This window comes from Pezoporus wallicus, unplaced genomic scaffold (assembly GCF_028554395.1).
Source record: "Pezoporus wallicus isolate ANWC-B61680 ecotype Strahan unplaced genomic scaffold, APGP_CSIRO_Pwel_v1 contig_8119, whole genome shotgun sequence".
NCBI classification, from domain to species: domain Eukaryota; kingdom Metazoa; phylum Chordata; class Aves; order Psittaciformes; family Psittacidae; genus Pezoporus; species Pezoporus wallicus.
The window spans coordinates 68302-88824 of NW_026638720.1; the positions used below are offsets into that span (position 1 = coordinate 68302).

Here is a 20523-nt window from a genome sequence, read left to right on the forward strand (position 1 = left end):
GTTCTGAAAAAGCCTACTATTAAAAAAGTGAACTGGGTATGATTCAAGTATGTGCAAATAACAGTGTTATTCACATCACTGAAACCTTCAGATTTTTGCTATTTAACTTGGGTAGCAGATGCCTACTATCTATTTACGCCTACGTCTTTCAGCTGACAATGAACAGTTCACATTGATGCGTGAACAACATGTAATAACAAAGAATACAAGATATTAGACTATGAATGACAAGTTTTAAGTAAATTTAATACTAGTGAGATCTATTCAATCTTCAAAATTTCATTAAAACTTCCCAACTAAATAACAATTCATGACATTAAGACTATGAATTTTTTACTCCAAACATATCTGAATGAAGACCTCTCTGGAGCGTAAGTTCATTTCACTCATATCACCAAATCAAAGTTATAGAAAGATGAAGTAGTCAGCACTAATAATTTCGCTGTATGGTAATCAATATACATACAAAATCACAGCAACTTGGTTAAATATATGATAGCCAAAGCTTATTTTCTGTATGGTTTTAATCTCTCTTCTACTACTTCATCTCACCTCCTCAAATAATTTGGCCAAAAAGTATTTTCCATAAAACTCAATCTTCCTTATTTTCAGAAACTCACATGCATCACAACAGAACAAAACTAAACCTATCCAGTAAAATGTGTATAATTTTTCACACAATAATGCTCTCCTTGGGTGTGAATTTTTCCCCTAGAAGTTTGACAAAGAAAAGTCCTGGCCAAGTCAAGCCTTAATCTTCTCCCCAACATTTACCTTCTTTAATCATATTACCCAGTTTAACCTTTTATTATAACCCAGTTTTACCTTTATTGCCCCACAGTGAACGTAAAAGTGTCATTATCTCACTATTTCTGTTATCTTTCACCTACTGCAACACTATCTAGATATCTTCTTCAAGAATATTTGTAAAATAACCTTAAAACCTCAGAACAATTTTAGAATCATTTCTACAACACAGCACTTATAAATTATAAGGCTTTTATAAGAATTTTAATATTTCTCAGTGACTTTTGATTTTAAAAACAATAGTCAAAACCCAAACATCTGTACAAATTTATCCTCAAATTTATTACTGTTATGTTGCAGTTATTATCAGATTCCAAGTTTCTAATGTTCTAAAAAATACTTTTAAAATTTTCTATACTTTTTTCAGTGTTTTTAATAAAAACATCTGAATCAGTCCTATTGCTGTCATACATGGTATTTCATGAATAAGAAGGTTCTCCTTTGAATTCCCATACTTGCATGTCATAGCTATACCTCCTCTGAAAAGAACACATCAGGGACTTTCTAACCCTGTTTGCATAATTGATTTTGAGTTAATAGCAACCTATCACTTGCTAAAAACAGACTTATGCATTTTGGCTTGACCTTCCCCTGACTCTAGAACACCAGTTACAAAAGTAGTTCAGGAGATTCCGAAACTGTCTGATGAGGAAGGTTTCCTGGTTACCAATGAAAGATGAAAATTGGATTTTACCTAGGAAGAATGCCTTTCCTACTAAAATGAAAATACATTACAGAAAGAGAAATTGATTCAATAAATATTTTAATAGCTATTCACTGAGAGAACACAGAACTAAACATTACAGATGGACCATATTTTTGTAATGAGCAGTTCTAAGTCACTTTTGCCTTTTTCCTTCACTTCCCCCCCACAGTTAAGGTAATATGTGGATTAAAAGTACCAGTTCCTCTTTAGTTTCTGTAACTCGAGGCATCCACAAAGGAACCTCAAAATGTTGACAGTGCACAAAAAGAAAATGAAAGTGTTTATATTTATTGCTACCTCCAGTTTGCTAATGCTACAATTGCAAATTTCCTACAGGCGACATTCATAATTGCAAGAAGTGATGTTTGACAAAGTGATATTGTATTTTCCAGTAGTTTGAATTCTCTTTTCCACATACCTAAAATTTTCATGATGTCATTTAACAATTTAAATTTTGAAGGCAACTGAAATAACTGCTTTTAATTCAACAACTGAATGAAGAAAAACTATGTTGCCATCAAAACCGATTATCGCATTTCCTGGTTTAGGGAAAACGAATATTAGATGACTTCAGGGACAAATGAGAGATTGATAAAACGTAAAATTTTAAACTGTTTATTGTTTTTTTTTTCTTTTAAATTAGTGTATGTTTAAGGACTCTGTGTGTGTCCATTTAATCCTTCCAGTTTAAAACTACTTTTCCCCTTTTTTAAAATTAAATCATAGGCATTTAGGAGCTTCACAACTGAAACCTTTTACTGCTTACATAGTACAGTAAACCTTAAATGCTGTAAAGGAACAATTTCATTCTTAACTAATTTATTATTCTCTTTCCCTTTCTGTGTTCTCCAGCTACCTAAATGAACTTATCAAAAGTCAAAAATATTTAGAGGAAGTCTTATTTTTTTCCTCTTTTATGTGCATTTAAATTTTCAGTTGTTTCCTTGAAAAATATTTTACGCACAACTATATTCTGTTAGCCAATCCTTTTCAAGAGCATATAAATCTACTCTGTCTCTCAAAATGCTATTACATTCTACATCAAAATCTAATAATATTTTAAAAATATTTTTTCCCTAGCAAGTGTGTGATCAGAAAAATTTCACAGGCTACATGCCACATGTACCTTAAATCTCTTATATCTCTAATGTGCTAGACAACTAAGAAATGTGTGAAACTTACGGCTGTCCAGGCTTCTTTTCTGCATCGAGAACATAACCATTCAGTACGGATTTCATGAGAAGGAACACCATAACAACCTACAATAAGAGAGCTGGATTGAGTAATATATTCTGCCTATCTATGATGTCATACAATTCAATTATGTATAAATACTAATAAAATACATGTCCTGTGACCATGGAGACCTTTGCAATCTACACTTACTGCTAATTCCATAGTCTATGAAATATATAATTAGACACACAGACAATCCTCACAAAACTAAAAAAATGATAAAACCAAAAAAAACCACCAAATCAAAAATCAAAACAAAATGAAAAAAAAACACAAACCCAAAAACAAAACCCCAAATAAACAAACCCTACAGAATTTATTTTCTGGGTTTGAAAATAAAAAAAAAAAAAAATAATTTCTTATTTTTCTTACGTTTTATTAGATAACAGACTTCCAATTCTCTCTGCAACAAAAATGTACAATCTGAATTAATGTACTAACATTTATTCTATGCAATTATACTTCACTTCCATGTAAGAATTTCACATGGACTTCTCTAAGGTAACTATTCAGGCCCTACTGTCTGTAGAAGATAATGCAGAAAATCCATGCATTCATCAGTCACTCTTGAAATAAAAAAAGAATGCAGGGTGAAGGATATTACTATATACCTAATGTCAACAGCAATATTCACAAGTCCTCAAACCCAGCAGGATTTCACCCTGACTACTTAATAAGGACGTACTAATATCACACAGCACAGTGGTTTCAAATATGAGAAGCAGAAGAGTAATTTAATTGCTCAGAATTGAAACAAGAATCAGAAAAGTTAACATAGTTTTTAAAATATTTGGCCAGTGATTGGAGCATTACATGTGGAAGTATTCTTCAAGTATTTTTATAGGCATACTAGAAACCTAGTTAACTATTATTTAGCAATAACACAAAATCTGAAATTACATTTCTGTCAACTGAACAATTAATGTATTTACTTGCATGAACCTGTACACAACACTTTGCACAGCAAACCAGAAGACTTGTTCCATCTTCTTCAGTAAAGGCATTTGATGGATAGTTTTCAGTGTTTTCCTCACTATAAATAAAACACATCTCTGGAATAAGAGGTTTGGTCTTCACATTTTCAGCCATCAGTGTTTCTGCTGAGTTTGCTTCCCTGAAAGCAGGGCTTTCTTCATCATGATTGTCTGGCTAGAAAAAAGCAAAATTTATATTTAAGTAAAAGAAAGGAAAGTCTTACTTACTTTTCCTTTTGACAATGACAAAATGACTTCTCCCCTCCTAGCTTTTGCACTAAGAATGTAACAGTTTTATGAGAATATTAACTGTTTCTAGGTATTTATCACAGTCATTCTATAGTTCCTTGATTGTTCAAATAACTTTGAAATCTATAGTAGCACTCAACCTACAAACTAATGCTATTAAAGCAGTGTTCAATGATACTGTATCTCTGTGTCCTTTTGAAACCTTTAACGAGGTCTACTGCAAATAAAAGCTTTCTTCCTAGTCCCCATGATAAGCGATTCCAGTTTAACAGCTTCAGAACTAGGACAATAGTACTACGGCAGCATTTTTAGCTGATATTTGACCCAAGAATTCCGCAAACAAGTATCAAACGGTGCCCTGCATTAGACTTTTCTGTGGGAATATTATTCCTGAGAAGGCCTAAGTACTGTGGAAACATTTATTTCTTCAGCACTGCAAGAAGGAGACATAGAAAAGGCTCCAATAAAAAAACACTTGAAGATGGACACATAAGGAAATAGCTAGAAGCTATCAATCTATGTGGATTTGACACCTCAAAAAGTGTAACTTCAAGGGCAAGCACACATACACTAATACCAATCCTACATTGTAGAAGGCATAAACTGTCTGCAACCAAGGATAAACAGAGGTGAACAGTGTCTCAGTTCTAATTTTAACAATAGTTATCTCATAAAAATTAGATGCGTAAGCTTATTTTATTTCTGATTTACTGGAAATTAGATAACTGGGCAGCTATTTCACACTTCACCTGGAGATGGAGCTGTTAGGATCTTGCTTACCCTATAGTATGGCATGAGAAGAGCGCAAATGGCACAGTGGGGTTCCTTTTTTGCACAAGCAGCATTGTATTCTTTTTCAGCATTGAAATTGGGTACCCCTGTCTGCCAAAGGTAGACCAGAGGCCTGGCCCATATCTCTGTCTCTTGAACTTTCTCTTCAATTAAGGTAGTCTCAGGCAGTTCTTAAAAAAAACAAATAATTAGTTACATTGTAGACCTGGAATGAAGATAAACAATGGTTTGCTAACAATGAAGATAAAACAATGCTTTAAGAAGTCTATGTGAATGCAAATGCAGAAGCGTAGGAGAATTATAAAGTACTTTTCTGCGCACTCCTCCTGATACATCATTCATGACTTTCTGCATCATGAGCTGACTGCCGCACATACAGCGTAAGTAAGTATGCCACTAGCTCTACTGCTTACAATCTGCATTCATTCTCAATGTTGCATCTCACTTTCCCATTTCTTTATTCCTCCAACCCCTTATCCCTCCATGTATTCTGTCCTGAATTCCTTATAGATTGAACATGTTGCATCCTGACAAGCAGCATCAAATGAACAACTCCATTCACCCGAAATGGCACCTCTCAACTCTTTATGGAAATTAACACTCATTTTCCAGAGGAAAAAAAGAGACAAATGTTATAGCCAGTGAGCAACAGAGAACAATCAGATCTACCACATAGCTGAACATATATGCTGGATCCAATTTCAGGAATAATTATTTGGTAGCATCCATGATCTGCTCTGGATGTTGTAAAAGGTAGATGTACTGATGAAGGACTCCATAAAGCTGCCTTTATGAAATTAAAGCTCTAGAGAAGCTGGGAAATAAAATCAGATTGAAACTTAAAAGAGAAACAGCTCATTCAATAGCAGTAATCTGGAAATGAGTCACTGGCTCTTGAGAAAGATGTGGAAAAGGGAAAGCTGTGAAAAAAGAGACTGTATATAAAACCCTTGCCCCAGTGGAATCAACAGCATATTATTAATGATCTGTTTGTTTACAACAGAATTTAAACCTAGTCACATGTCTGAGCTGGTTGGAAACCTCCAGATATTCTCACAGGCAACCTAGTGACTTTACCACCTGTGAAACATACAGATTATTAGGAGGAAATGTCTTTCATTCCAGAAATGAAAGCATTAGTGAAAGGAGAAATTAAGTATATTCTTCTGAATTGTGTCCTTATACACTGCTCTGACTAATGATGAGGTCTGTGGTTCTGTTCATTCAAGTGGGCAGTGTCTATTCTTTCATAATCAATGAGAAGACATGTAGGTGTGAATTAGAATAATTAAAATAACATAAATGTGAGAAGGAAAATGTGGAAAGCTACTGAACAGAACTTCCAGGTAACAAAAAAAAGGTCTATAGCATACAGTCCTTTTCTAATGATGTATTTAAGACAAATTGTTCATTTCAAAAGAATTAAATTCCTACAGCAGAGAAATGTTTAATGAAGTACAGTAAGCTGAATCATCACATTCTTTCAGCCCGTGACTGCCTTCATCCACTTTACAAAAAAAGTGGAGGCTTTATGGGTTTCCTCCTATGATAAACTGTCACACATTGATACAAAAGCACTATAAAGTTGATAGCATTTTTACTGATGTTGAGTGAAATATGATTAAAATATTTGTCTAAAACCAAGCCAAATGTTAAAAAAATATATTTAATATATTTTGGACGTGAATTTTATTTCATTTTTTATAGTCCCTCGAAAGGACTTAATATCAATCCAATAAACATTTGCCAATAATCCAGGTAGAGGAAAAATACAAAACATCTGCATAAAAAGCTGTCACCAAGTCATTATTCAGCATCAGAATGTTATGGTGAATAACATAGCTGTAATAGAATAGTGGTGAATAAATAGCTGAAACCAAAGAAGAGATTAAAATATAAAATGCCGGCATCACCTTTATAGCTTTCTGAATTTCTTATTTTTTAAGTTAAAACCTTAACTAAGCTTTTGGTTAAAAACATTCCATCCAATCATATTTTTTCTATTGCCTGCAATTTTACACAACTGTAAAATAAATAGCTCTGAAATCTATGCCTCTAGTTCCTTTTCTATCTGTTTAAATTTTCCCTTACAGAACAGTCTCACAAGTGCCTTCATCTTTGCTAACTTATTTTCTGAATTCTTTCATTGACCCTACTTTCTTTCAGGAGCTTATACTGCCATTATTTTAAATGTTTTCATTATAGCTGTGACCTTACAGAGAATACAGGGCTTGGTTGTGTGTTATGAAGAATACAAAAAGGAACACAAAATTTGTTGTGAACTTACATCTTCCATATAAATTATCCACTTTGAAACTTACATCCTTTCATTGCAGCAGTCCTTATCACTGCTAAATAATTCTCCCATGAGTGAAGTCTTCACCCTGAACATCAGCCTACTATGCTCCTCTTCCATCAGAAACCTGTCTTCGGATTTCCAGTCCCAGAAACATTTTAGCGTGATAGCTCTAGTTCGCTCACATAGTGCTGTGGTTTCCACTGCCTCCAGCGCACTCCTGAGTTCATAACCATATTGGTTCTGCTTTTGATGGGAACAATATTTATACTTTAAATACATAAAAATGCCACAATTTCAGTTCTCCTTGTGTGGTCTTTACAATTCCCTTCCAGACTGATAGACTGAAAAGAATGCAAGATATAGGAAAAAAAAACCTGGCAGCACACTTACAACAATCTGTGGCTTTCTAGAGTTTTGTGTTTATTTTCAAACCTCATTCTAAATGAAGCCAGGGGCAAAGTGTCACATACAGATGTACTGGACTGCATCTTCCACAACTTCAAAAAAAAAAACCAACCTAACAATATTTTCATAAATTTATTTTCCTTTTTACTTTACATTTAGAGCAACTACATCCAGTTACTTACTGACCAGAAGTAAACTCTCCTGATTTGCCTCTGATCTCTAAAATCTCCAATTATGCATTCTACCTTCCTAGAGGTATGACTATCTTCTCAACCTTTACTGCAGTTTCTTAGTCTCTCTGGATGAACTGTGGTACCCAAGCCCTCTGATGTGATCCTTCTGTGTATTACACTCTGCAATATGTCACCTTTCTCCACCAAAACAATCCCAGAACCACAGCCAGGAAAGTAAAAATATCCCTCCTCCTTTCAGAAGGAAACTAGCTTACCCAATACTTCTTAAAGGAATGCTACACTAACAGTATACAAAATTAAGGATAGGCAGAATAGATGTTTTTAAGGAATATAAACTTTGTCTGATGCTCTGTTATCACTACTGTATGGTTTGTGAATTTTATTCTCTTCAAGCATTTCCTAGACAACCTCGAGCTTAATTTAGCATCTTTAAGGGCTTCAGATTCACTCACACACTGAAATCATAAAATGCCAAAAGAAACTGATATTAAAAAAGAGTTGCAGAGTACATTAAAAGTACATAATGTACATAAAAGTACATTACAGAAAGAACAACATGCTGCCTTCAACAACTTTCTTAACAGGTAGAATATGCAATCTCCTATGCAATGTTATACATCAGTAGAACTTGGGCAGTTTCACTTTGTGTGCTTTTTCCAAGGTGTACCAGTATCATTGATAAGAAGAATTTCCATGTCAGCTTCTCAGGTAGTACAGGTAGAGCTACCTTCCTGGTTTCCATGAAGTCAGGTAAGTTATATACCATGAATGAAAACTGAGAATCTGACAGACAAGGAAATAAAAAACAGATCTCCAACTATTTGAGAGAAAGCAGAGAGTATATAATCACTTGATGTAACAAACACTTCTGTTTCGGCACAGTTTATTGCCTTTCTTCACTTGTCCATTTGATAACTCAAAAACACTAGTCATGTCCCAATAGAACTCGGAAAACATGAGGGGATTTTAGGAGGCTTTTTAGAGGGATTTTTGCTATTTATCTAGTACTTCTCACTTCCTCTTACTCTCTTTAATGACTCCTTTCATTTTTTACCACATAACCGAATAGCAATCAGCAACTTAGCCTTTAATAAATCTACTTTCCTGACTCATATTGCTACATGTGATTTCAGGATAGTCATTCAGGTGCTTCATGCGAGCTTAGTGTTTTTTGACTAGGTATGTCTGTTAGAAGTATGGAAGTACCCAGCATCTTCGTATGATTCTATGCAATGGTGTAAGGGACACAAGGCAACTACAACCTCCAGTTGCCTCCATTCAAAATCCACCTTAACAGAGGATTCTAAAAATAAGAATGGAGAACAATTTTGGAGTCTCTACTGACATAAGCAGGCGTAACTGCTACCTCAGTTATGTATCAGTACAATTTCACAGTACTCAAGACATGCAAAAAGCTTGGTGGAAACATCATTTCCCACAGTGAAAGAGACTCAAACATGGCCCTCAAAAAAAAATCACACATCTACTTTACAAGACCAGTACAATATGTTTCATGATGCACTATGAACATGATGTTTCACTAAAGATCTTGTATATTGGCATTCTTCTAAAGAGCCTATAATGTTGTCTCAGTTCTGGTATAGCAAGTTTTGATGAACAGTCATTTATGCAGCGCTGCCAAACAATACTGCTCTATGATACGTGTCATTATTCAGTCTAGCCTTCTTTGCAATAAACTGGCCTCTCTAAGAGCAGCCACCAGTGGTACAAGACAGACAAGCTGTAAGATCCAGGTCAGCCAATGCAGTGGTATGAAACACAATATATACCTATGGAGAGCATTTTCTTTGTACAACACATGAAATGGAGCTAGGAAATCTATCTTAACTTCTGTATCTATTGTAACCTGGATAAAATTACTGACACTTCCTCACAGTTCATTTCCAGTAAGCACATGAACAGGTCTCTGCACACGTGTAGCAGAATTCCCTGGTGAGAACTCTGATGTGATATTTACTTTTTATAGTTTTTCAGCATGAAACTTACATTCCAAATTAATAATTAATCAAGACAAAAGAGAATAATGAATTCTTTATATTCTTCAGTAAAGAAATATCAAATCAACTTGCTGTCAGAGGGAATAAAAGAAAATACAGGAACTGGACCTGCTAGCCATGACAAGGAAACTCAATATAGATTTGCAGCTCAATTGACAGCACTGTTCAAGAGACTGCAAACTCTCCTGAATAACACATAGGCACACAGACAAATACTCACAGAACCATCCTTAGAGTGTTTAGTATACCTATTCCCATTGTTTAATCTCTATGTGAATCAAGACATTATAGTTCCAGTAATTATTCCCATAGCATGTGAGGCCATCACATCAGCTACAAAAATAAACATCTCTTTAAGAGAACACCTTCTCACACAACACCATGTTATAGAATCATAGAATAGAATCATAGAATAGTTAGGGTTGGAAAGGACCCTAAGATCATCAAGTTCCAACCACCCTGCCATGGGCAGCGACACCTCACACTAAACCGTATCACCAAGGCCTCGTTCAAGCTGGTCTTGAACACTGCCAGGGATGGAGCATTCACAACCTCCCTGGGCAACCCATTCCAGCGCCTCACCACCCTAACAGGAAAGAATTTCCTCCTTATATCCAATCTAAATCTAAAAGGAATTTGTCTTCCACACCATCAAGGAACCTCCTGGATTGCTTGTGCTGGGCCATACTGTCCTTCCAACAGATGTCAGGGTGGTTGAAGTCACCCATGAGAACAAGGGCCTGTGAGCGTGAGGCTTTTCCTATCTGTCTATGGAGTGCTTCATCCGCAGGTTCTCCTTGATCAGGCGGTGTGTAACAGATCCCCACAGTAATGTCTCCCATAGCTATATTCCCTTTAACCCTGACCCACAAACTATCTGCGGACTGCTCACCCGTCCCCAGACAGAGTTCCATACTCTTCAGCCTATCCCTAACATAAAGGGCAACTCCCCCTCCCCGCCTGCCAGGCCTGTCTTTCCTAAAGCCTGTAACCTTCCATTCCAACAATCCAGTCATAGGAGCCATCCCACCATGTTTCTGTGATGCCTATTATATCATGCCCCCATAGACGTGCACACATCTCTAATTCCTCTTGTTTGCTCCCCACGCTACGGGCATTTGTATAGAGGCATCTGAGCCGAGCTCCAAATGAAGCCGGCTCATTGGCTGGAGTGGCTGGGATATCTCTACATTGCTCCGAGCATTTATGATAGGTGCTGGCAACTGACTGGGTGAGTTGGGATGGAATGATGCCCCCCTCCCCCAACACATCTAGTTTAAAGCGTCCTTGACCAGCCTGGCAAGCCTCATACCAAAACTGCTCTTTCCCTTCTTTATCAGACCAGCTCCACCAGTCCCCACTAGACCTGGCCTACAAACTTGGGTCCCATGTTCAAGACAACCAAACCCCTGACTATGACACCACCCTTTTAACCAGTTATTAACCTGGCTGATCGTCCTAGCTTTTTTTAGGTCCTCCCCTGCATCCTGGAGAATTGACGAAAAGACCACCTGAGCTCCAGAGTCCCTAACCACCTCCCCCAGGGCTCTGTAGTCCTTCTTTATGTTCCCCAGGCTACTACTATCTATATCCCTCGCACCCACATGGATCACTAGAAGTGGGTAATAGTCCGTGGGACTTGCTAAAGCAGGCAGCCTCTCTGCCACATCCCTGATCCATGCCCCTGGTAGGCAACACACCTCCCTTGAGATGGGGTCAGGCCGACAGATGAGTGCTTCTGTCCCTTTCAAAGTAGAGTCCCCTACTACTACAGCCCACCACTTCTTCCTGGCAGCACCAGTAGAGATCTTCTTTACCAGTGCACCAACTGGCTCAACATGTTCAACTGTAAATGTTTTGCTTAACCTGAAATAAAGGTGTTACTTACAGGAATTCAGAATTCCTTAACAGTGCAACAGAACTATAATTACCGATTCACTTTATTAAAGGCAAGCTCACTCTTCTTGAGACCATTTTTCTCCAGAGAATTCCAGTAGATAAGACACCATCCTCAAAGGCTGACTATATAAAGGTGTATGTGGTAACTCCCTACTTCGAGTGAAACTACGAGAACCATCCAGCACAGTTTGTCAGGATGTATTAAAATTCTGTAACTAAAAATACACAGCAGAGGGGTTCTATACTCTTAACGGCACAAATAAGAATCCTCTGCTTATCTCCTTAAGCCTTTACTATCTGGAATGTGACATGCTTGAGGAGTTACATTAAATAAAATTAAATAACCTACACTAAAATAAACCATTTTTACATTAAAAAGGTCTACACAACATCTTGCACCTTAAAAATGAAATGAAACTAATTTTTTTAAAAGAGATTTAAAAAATAGTACTCTAAGAAAAAAAAATAAAGACTTGTACTTGCACCATCAGAAATATCAACATAGGCATAACCCCAAAAACTCACAGCAACTCAATCACAGCTGGAAATAAAATTAAATATCACAGGCAGGGACACCTCACACTAAACTGTGTCACCCAAGGCTCAGTCCAACCTGGCCTTGAACACTGCCAGGGATGGAGCATTTACCACTTCTCTGGGCAACCTGTTCCAGTGCCTCACCACCCCCACAGTAAAGAATATTTTCCTTACAAAGTTCAAAACATGACCATGGACATTATAAAATAACTCTAATACCCTAACCATTCTAAGATTCTATGAATCAAACCAGCTTCTACCTTTGCAGCTGTAAATTAAAGTTCACATCACCCTTGTGTAATGAATAAGAGCCATAAGGACCTTCTAAGATTTGGCTCATTAACAAGGATATGTTACTTGGTGGAAAAAAATGTGAAACTATCATTCAGAGTTTCCAGAATTCCCTGATGCCACAGAAGAAACAAAAACACCCCCAAGATGACCTTATCTTTCACAGAATATCTGGGTTGAAAGGGACCTTGAAAAGCCATCTACTTCAACCCCCTTGCAATAAGCAGGGACATGTTCAACTAGATGAGGTTGCCCAGAACCGCATCCACCACCTCTCTGCGCAACCTGTGCCAGTGTTTTACCACTCTCATTGTAAAGAATTTCTTCCTCACATCCAGCCTGAATCTCCCCTCTTTCAGTTTAAAACCACCACCCCTTGTCCTGTTGCAGCAAGCCCTGCTCAAAAGTCTCTCCCCATTTTTCCTGCAGGCTCCTTTTCAGATCTGAAAGGCCACAATAAGGTCTCCCCAGAGTCTTCTCTTCTCCAGGCTGAACAATCCCAACTCTCCCAGCCTTTCCAGACAGGAGAGGTGCTCCAGCCCTCTGACCATTTCTGTGGCCCTTCTCTGGGCCCTCTCCAACAGCTCCATGTCTTTCCTGTTCTGAGGACTCCAGAGCTGGACACAGCACTCCAGGTGGTGTCTTACCAGAACAGAGCACAGGGGCAGAATCACCTTCCTGACTGTCCTGGGTTCAGCAGTAGCCGTCATGTTTCTCCTTCTTGGTAGCTGGTGTAGTGCAGTGTTTTGACTTTCAGCTCGGGAACAGAGCTGATAGCGATGTTTTGGTTTGGCCAAGGACTTTGTGAGCCTCATGCTCTGCCAGGGAGGAGGGGAAGCCAGGAGGAAGCAGAGACAGGACACCTGACCCGAACTGACCAAAGAGGTATTCCATACCACAGCACATCATGCCCAGGATGGAACTGGGAGTTAGCCGGAAGGGCTGGGAGACTGCAGGGTTGGAGGAGGTACCGGTCGGTGCTTGGTCGGGCCTGGGGGGGGCGAGTTATCAGTTGGCTGGTGGTGAGGTGTTGTATTCTCTTCCCTTGTTATTTCCTTTATCATTATTATCATTGGTGGTAGCAGTAGTGATTTGTGTTATACCTTAGTTACTAAACTGTTCTTATCTCAACCCGTGGGAGTTGCATTCTTTTTGACTCTCCTCTTCGTCCTCTGGGAGCAGGGGGAGGGCAAGAAGAAGGGGGAGAGTGAGTGAACGAGCCCTCTGCCTGGTTTTAAACCACAACACTGACCTGCTGCCACACTCCTTTGCATGCAGCACAGGATATAATTGGCCTTCTGGGCTGCATGTGCGCACACTGCCTGATCATGTCCAGTCCTTCACACACCAGTCTCCTCAAGTCCTTCTCCTCAGTGGTACCCTCAACCCCTTCATCCCCCAGTCTATATTGACACCAGCAGCTGCCCTGACCCAGGTGCACTTGGGCTTGTTGAACCTCATGAGGTTTGCATGCACTCACCTCTCGAGCCTGTCCAAGTCCCTCTGGGTGGCATCCCAACCCTTGAGTATGTCAGCTCCACCACTCAGCTTGTGTCATCTGCAAACTTGCTGACTGTGCACTCAGTCCCACTGTCTTTGTCACTGATGAAGATATTAAACAGTACTGGTCCCAGTAAGGAGCACTTTGTAACGCAACTTGTTACTGGTGTCCATCCAGACTTTGAGAATCTACAGAGTGTCTGCCCATAGCTGTTGCAAAAGAAGCCAAATTTATCTCAACATAGCGTGTGGCCTTTGTTTTAGATTAATGGCTGTATCAGCTGGGTGGATCGGCTGGTTCTACAAATATTTAATCAGAAGATGGCAAATGTCATCCTGAGCCAGCCAGACCAGAACATGGGAAGTGTGTATATGGTTCAGTCCATCACAGAGTATTAAAAGCTGAGCATTAACCAAAATGAATTTTGAAGATAATGTCCTGGGTTCAGCAGTAGCAGTCAAGTTACCTGACTGGGTTACAAGTTACCTGACTGGGTTTAAACCACGACAGAGACCAACATGTTTGAGCTGACTTCAACCCACATATTCCTTCCCAGCAAGCAGCGGCACTCAGCACTGTGACAGTGAGCATGAATAGTTGCCCATGGCAGAGGGTTTGGAACTAGAGGATCTTAAGATCCTGTCCAACCTTAACTATTCTATGATTCTATTCTATGAACAGACCAGTAATAATAATCATACTCATACTATGATCCAACTGCATATTGCAATTGCCATATTGTATTATGATTTCAGTATATGGCTGTATCACTTAGCTAATGCAAAGTCCCATGTAACATCAATTATTTTCCAGTAAATTTGATATTAAATATTAAGTAAGTATTGTGTGGGACATCTGTAAGAACTTGCTCAGAGGGACTTTTGCACAAGGAACACAGAATTCAGTTCTTTAGTACTGGCATTTAAACAGTGTTTACAAGCAAAAGACTGACTTGAGTTCTGCTATAGTATTGGGCATTATAGTTTAAACCAGCCAGATATTTCCTGGATAAGACTTAAACCTTCAAAGTTGGAGCAGTATGTTTTAATCAAGTTCAAAGACCCTTTACTGGATACATTTTGACAATATATCCTACTTGGATTCAAATATCTTATCAATACATTGTTAAACATATTCCTTATTTTGGTATGCTATGACATTAACTGTGATGTGCAGTGGCCTTCACAGAATGACAGTGACATATCTGCCTCTTGTAGCCTCCCAAGGACAGCTTATCACACATGCTTGTTAGTATGCACATTAAAAAAAAAAAAAATCTTATATATGAATGAAGCCTGTTTCTTGTAACTTCTGTTATATTTCCTGCTGTAATTGTATCACATCTTCGTGCTGAATTCTAAAACGGACTAATACCAGTCCCACCCCAGTGATATAAAGCAGGATATTCCTATTGCTGTATCACTTAGCTAATGTGAAGTTGCATGTAACAGCAATTATTTTCAAGTAAATTTTATATCTTATTTTATATAAAACATTTCTTTACTGCCATCCCTAACAGATTAACATCCCTAGCACAGATCTCAATTCTCCATGAGCCACCAAGGCATTTTTACTTCACTTCAAAAATAATAATCTGTTATAATATTACTTTACCAAATATAATTCATAATGAGGTTAAATATTTTATTTACTAAGGAGATAGAGCAAGTACTCTTTATTCCAAAAAAAAAGCAGAAACATTTGATGGGCCAATTAAGGACTTTAAATAAATGCTGAACAGTTGTTATAAACCTTACTGTAGGATAAAATAATTCAGCCACAGTGGTACTTATACTACAAGTTAATTAACAATGCCAAACTCCATACTAGTTCTTCTTTTTTGCCTGAAAAGACTATGTATGTAAAATTCATTAATCCATGTAATTTTGTATACACTAGTTCTCATTAATGCGATTAGTTATATGCATCTGTATCGCTTTACATATTTAATAAAACAATTTACCAAAACTAACTGTGTAGAGAAAAAGAAAATTATAGCCCAGAATCTGCTTTGCAATGAAGGAAATTCCTTTTACAATAATACACTTAACAGTTACTGTGCCAGATCCCCACAGATGTGATCAACAAGATAACAGCAATGCCTCCACCAACTAATAAGAAAGAAACGCAAGCTTTCTTGGGTGCAGTGGGGTTCTCGATAATGCACATCCCAAATTACAGTTCGATTGTAAGCCCTCTCTATCATGTGACCTGGAAGAAGAATGATTTTAAATGGGGCCCTGAGCAACAACAAGCCTTTGAGCAAATTAAAGGCGAGATAGTTCATGTAGGAGCCCTTGGACCAGTCCAGACCAGGCCAGATGTAAAACATGTACTGTACACTGCAGCTGGGGAGAACGGTCCTACCTGGAGCCTCTGGCAGCAAGCTCCAGGGGAGACTCGAGGTCGACCCCTCGGCTTTTGGAGTCAGGGACTGCTTTTGCTCAGGGACCCAGATATACTTGGTGGGTAATGTGGGAAGATCGGGAAGTCTGATGTGTACCTCAAGGGGATTTGATTTTAGGCGAAGACAGCCAATGAACTCAATTGCATGCTGTTGCCTGCTATGTAGCACTTTTATAGCCCACCAACAAGATGTCTTCAGGTCACCAGTCACTGGCCCTGTCCTTCCTCCAATCATCATCCCAACAAAGAATGAACTTTGATGAAACCAGACAAGTTCTGTGGTATCATCAGCAGGCAACGATCCAACACTGCACACAGCCTCTCCTGCTCTGAAAGACTGTTACAAGAGATTGAGCCCAACATCATGGACCAGATGAACTCAGCAGCTTTATAGGGATTGGTCCATGGACTAAAGAATAATCTCTCTCTCTTTGTGAGTATATATAAATATATATACATGTATGAGACAAGACTGATGGTATATTGAAAAATGTGGGATCTCAGCATGACTTGCATGGCATGGAGTAAGGGGTGGATACTGTCCTGGGTTCAGCATTAGCAGTCATTTTTCTCCTTCTTAGTAGCTGATGCAGTGCTGTGGTTTTGACTTTTGGCCTGGGAACAGAGCTGATAACACCAATGTTTTTAGTTGCTGCTCAAATGTTTGGTCTGGCCAAGGACTTTCTCAGTCTCATGCTCTGCCAGGGAGGAGGGGAAGCCGGGAGGAAGCAGAGACAGGACACCTGATCCAAACTAGCCAAAGAGGTATTCCATACCATAGCACGTCATGCCTACTATATAAACTGGTGGCAGTTACCCGGAAGGGCTACATCACTGCTCAGTCGGGCTGGGTATCAGTCGGCGGGTGGTGAGCGGTTGTATTCTCTTCCCTTGTTATTTCCCTCATCATCATTATTATTGGTGGTAGTAGCAGTGGTTTGTGTTATACCTTAGTTACTGGACTGTTCTTATCTCAACCCATGGGAGTTACATTCTTTCAATTCTCCTCCCCATCCTTCCTGAAGCAGGGGGAGAAAGAAGGGGAGTGAGAGAGCGGCTGCATGGTTCTGGGTTGCTGGCTGGGCTTAAACCACGACACCTTCCAAGCAGGTAAGTGAAAGAAATAAATGTTTTCACAAATGTTATTGGTTTAATAGTTTGCGTCAAAGTTGTACCAACACTCAGTATTATTGCTTTGAACGATTTTTGCTTACTAAGTTAAACTCAAAATTCTCAGACAGAAAACATTTGGGCGATTTGCAGAATGGGCTGCTGCCAGTATTTGCTGATTTAACCCAGCAGATGTGAAAAGCCATAGAAACTAATACAGTACAATTTGCTTTTGCCAGTCTCAACAATGATTTTGCTGCTTGGGGTTATGTTCCACGGATGTTTCCTGGCTTTGTACAGCAGCATTCTCTGCTATGAAGAGCATAGCAGCATCTGTTATTTTTCAGGTAGTTGAGCATAATATCAGCCCTGGGAGGCATTATCTATAGTTTTAAATGTCCTGGAGGAAATACTACTATTAAAAAAAAAAAAAAAAGGCAGTCAGGGAAAAAGACTTGCAACTTCAAAACTTCACTGTTTCTGCAGTATAACAGCAAACTCAGTTTCACAAATTATGTTTCTGTTTGTCAGTAATGAAAGCCATAGATTCTGTGGCAAAATATGAAAATGCAAACTTTTTTATTTATTGTACTGTACAAGAAATCTGATTTCCAGTATGGTACTGTACAGCAACAGTGCTATAAATTATGTATACATTTTTTGGTTAGAGAGTCTAATTGCTGAATTATCAATTTTCATTTTTCAGTTCTCATAAAAGCTGTATGTAAAGATAGCCATTCTAAATCAGAGCTCCAGAGGCTAAAACTAAGATTTAATGGATTAAATAAGCTTTAGGTCCTGGATTAAACAAGGTTTAGGTCACAAAAGATACTAATGGGGTGCTTTATTTTAAAAAGTAAAGTACCAAAAATGTATAATACATCAATTGTAGCAGAACTCAAAACAATTTGAAGGGTCAAAAAAAAATCAGGGCTCAAAAACTTGTAAAAGTGACAATTTGGCAGAATTGAAAGCATTTAGATAACTAGGACAGTATGATTTTTCTTGAGCATATCATTACAGTCCTGTAATGAAATTCATATTTGTTATGTGATTGAACTGTGCATTGTAACTGCTATGCTTTGCTAAATGTAATTTGTACTTGTACTGTGATTGAACTGTATATTACAATTGCTCTACTCTGCTAAACGTAATTTGCACTTTTACTGTGATTTAAGTGCATTGCCGTATCATTCTGCTAAATTGAAATCCCATGTGACTTCAAGTAACTTCAAATAAGAAAAAATTCTGGTTTTCATTAAACTCTACACATGTGAACTATATAAAAGAACCTGGTCAGAGTGTATGATACTCTGACATTAACTGGCATAGTCAGCAGGATATTCCTGAGGGTAAGTGGTGCTCCTTAAACAGTGATGATTACTTTAGCAAAAATATGTTTTCTGATTTGTTGTTAGTCACAAACACGAACTTATTAGAGAAAACATACACTGTGATTAAGAAAAGGTAGTGATAAGACTGGCTACAGACAAGACCGCTACTATTTAAAAGAGATAGAATTACTATAAATACTAGCACAGGCTGAAAAAAATCTCATCAGTAACTTTGAAAAGGAGAGATGGGAAAACCATAACCAGGACTTGTCATGGACAAGCAGAACAAAGCACTGATCCCACTGATATTTAGGATGACTACGAAAATTTAAAGGTTCTAAGTTGAAAAAAGGAGAGAAAATGGGGCTTCAAAGGTTGCTTGTGTGCAGCATTGTGGAAGTTAGCAAAGAAATGACACACAGCATGCTAAAACAACAAAAAGAAACAGTCATGAAGATAACATAATACATATGCAATATACACAGACAATCAAGTTTTTAGCCTTAAAGTTGCAGCCTTAAATCATACATGATGCCCATACATTTAGGGATCATTTGCTGTGGTCTACTGCAACAGACCTTGTTCAAGTGATGGTGACCACGTATACCAAGGACAATGAATGGTCAAGGGATATCTGGTTTGATACTGATCCTTTTCACAGTGATGACTCAGGTGACATATAAGAAGAAAGTATTACGAAAATATTTGCTCCCATGGCAAACAAAGAAAGTAATGGGCCTGCTCCAGTCACAACCTGCACGTTGTGCACCTTTTAGAGGCTAGAAACATCCAGCATTGTGACAGTGAGCATATTATTAGACACCAGTAATGAAATTCATATTTGTATTTGAAATCTGCATTTGAAATGGTGGAGTCTGAGATGAGATCTAGGGTGTGCAGTAAGTTTGCTACTATAAGTTTGCTGCAGCAAGTTTGCTGCAGTAAGTTTGCTACTCCTGGACTTCAGCAGAGCAAACTCTGGCCCCTTGAGGAATCTGCTTGGTGGAATGCCATGGGATAAAGCCCCGGAGGGAAGAGTGACCCAAGAAAGGTGGTTAATAGTCAAGGATTGCCTCTTCCAAGTTCAAGAGTCATGTATCCCAGCAAAGAGGAAGGTGGGCAAGAACACCAGGAGGCCTGCATGGATGAACAAGGAGACCCTGGACAAATTCCAGCATAAAAAGGCCTAGGGAGAGCAGAAGCAAGGATTTGTAGCCTGGAAATTGTGGGCCCCCTCTGGAAGGAAATAGGAGACCTGATTATCCAGGACATGGAGAAGACTGAGGTACTCAACAATGGTTTTACTAGGTCTTTACCAGCAAGAGCTCCAGCCACACCGCCCAAGAAGCAAAATGCAAAGGCAGGTAAAGGGAGAATGAAGAACCACCTGCTGTAGAAGATCAGGCTCAAGATCATGTAAGGAAAATGAAGGTGCACAAGGCCTGACAAGATGCATCTGTGGGTCCTGCTTGAACTAGTAGATGAAGTTACCAAGCAATTATCCATCATACTTAAGAAGTCACAGCTGTTAAATTAAGCTCCTGCTGACTGGAAAAGGAGAAATATAACCATTTTAAAAAGGGGGAAAAGAAAAAAAAGAAAACCCAGGGGACTACAGGCCAGTCAGTTTCACCTCGGTGCCTGGCAAGATCATGGAGCAGATCCTAATGGAAACTATGCTAAGGCACATGGACAACAAGGGGGTGACTGGTGAATGCTAACATGGCTTCACAATGGGTAAAAAGTCTCTGACAAATTTGGTGGC

The 20523-nt window shown here is 38.5% G+C and overlaps 1 protein-coding gene across 1 annotated transcript in view; it reads right to left on the minus strand.

Annotated features, from left to right (window-relative positions):
- Positions 1–20523, minus strand: part of LOC130600642 (lysine-specific demethylase 4C-like) — a gene marked incomplete at its 3' end in the record, with an annotated part of 188239 nt that overhangs the window by 58880 nt on the left and 108836 nt on the right. The window contains exons 8-10 of the mRNA XM_057412125.1: positions 4753–4934; positions 3682–3898; positions 2696–2772 (exon numbers count right to left, since the gene is read on the minus strand). Of these exons, the coding sequence (XP_057268108.1) occupies positions 2696–2772; positions 3682–3898; positions 4753–4934 (476 nt within the window). The remainder of the gene's footprint in view (positions 1–2695; positions 2773–3681; positions 3899–4752; positions 4935–20523) is intronic.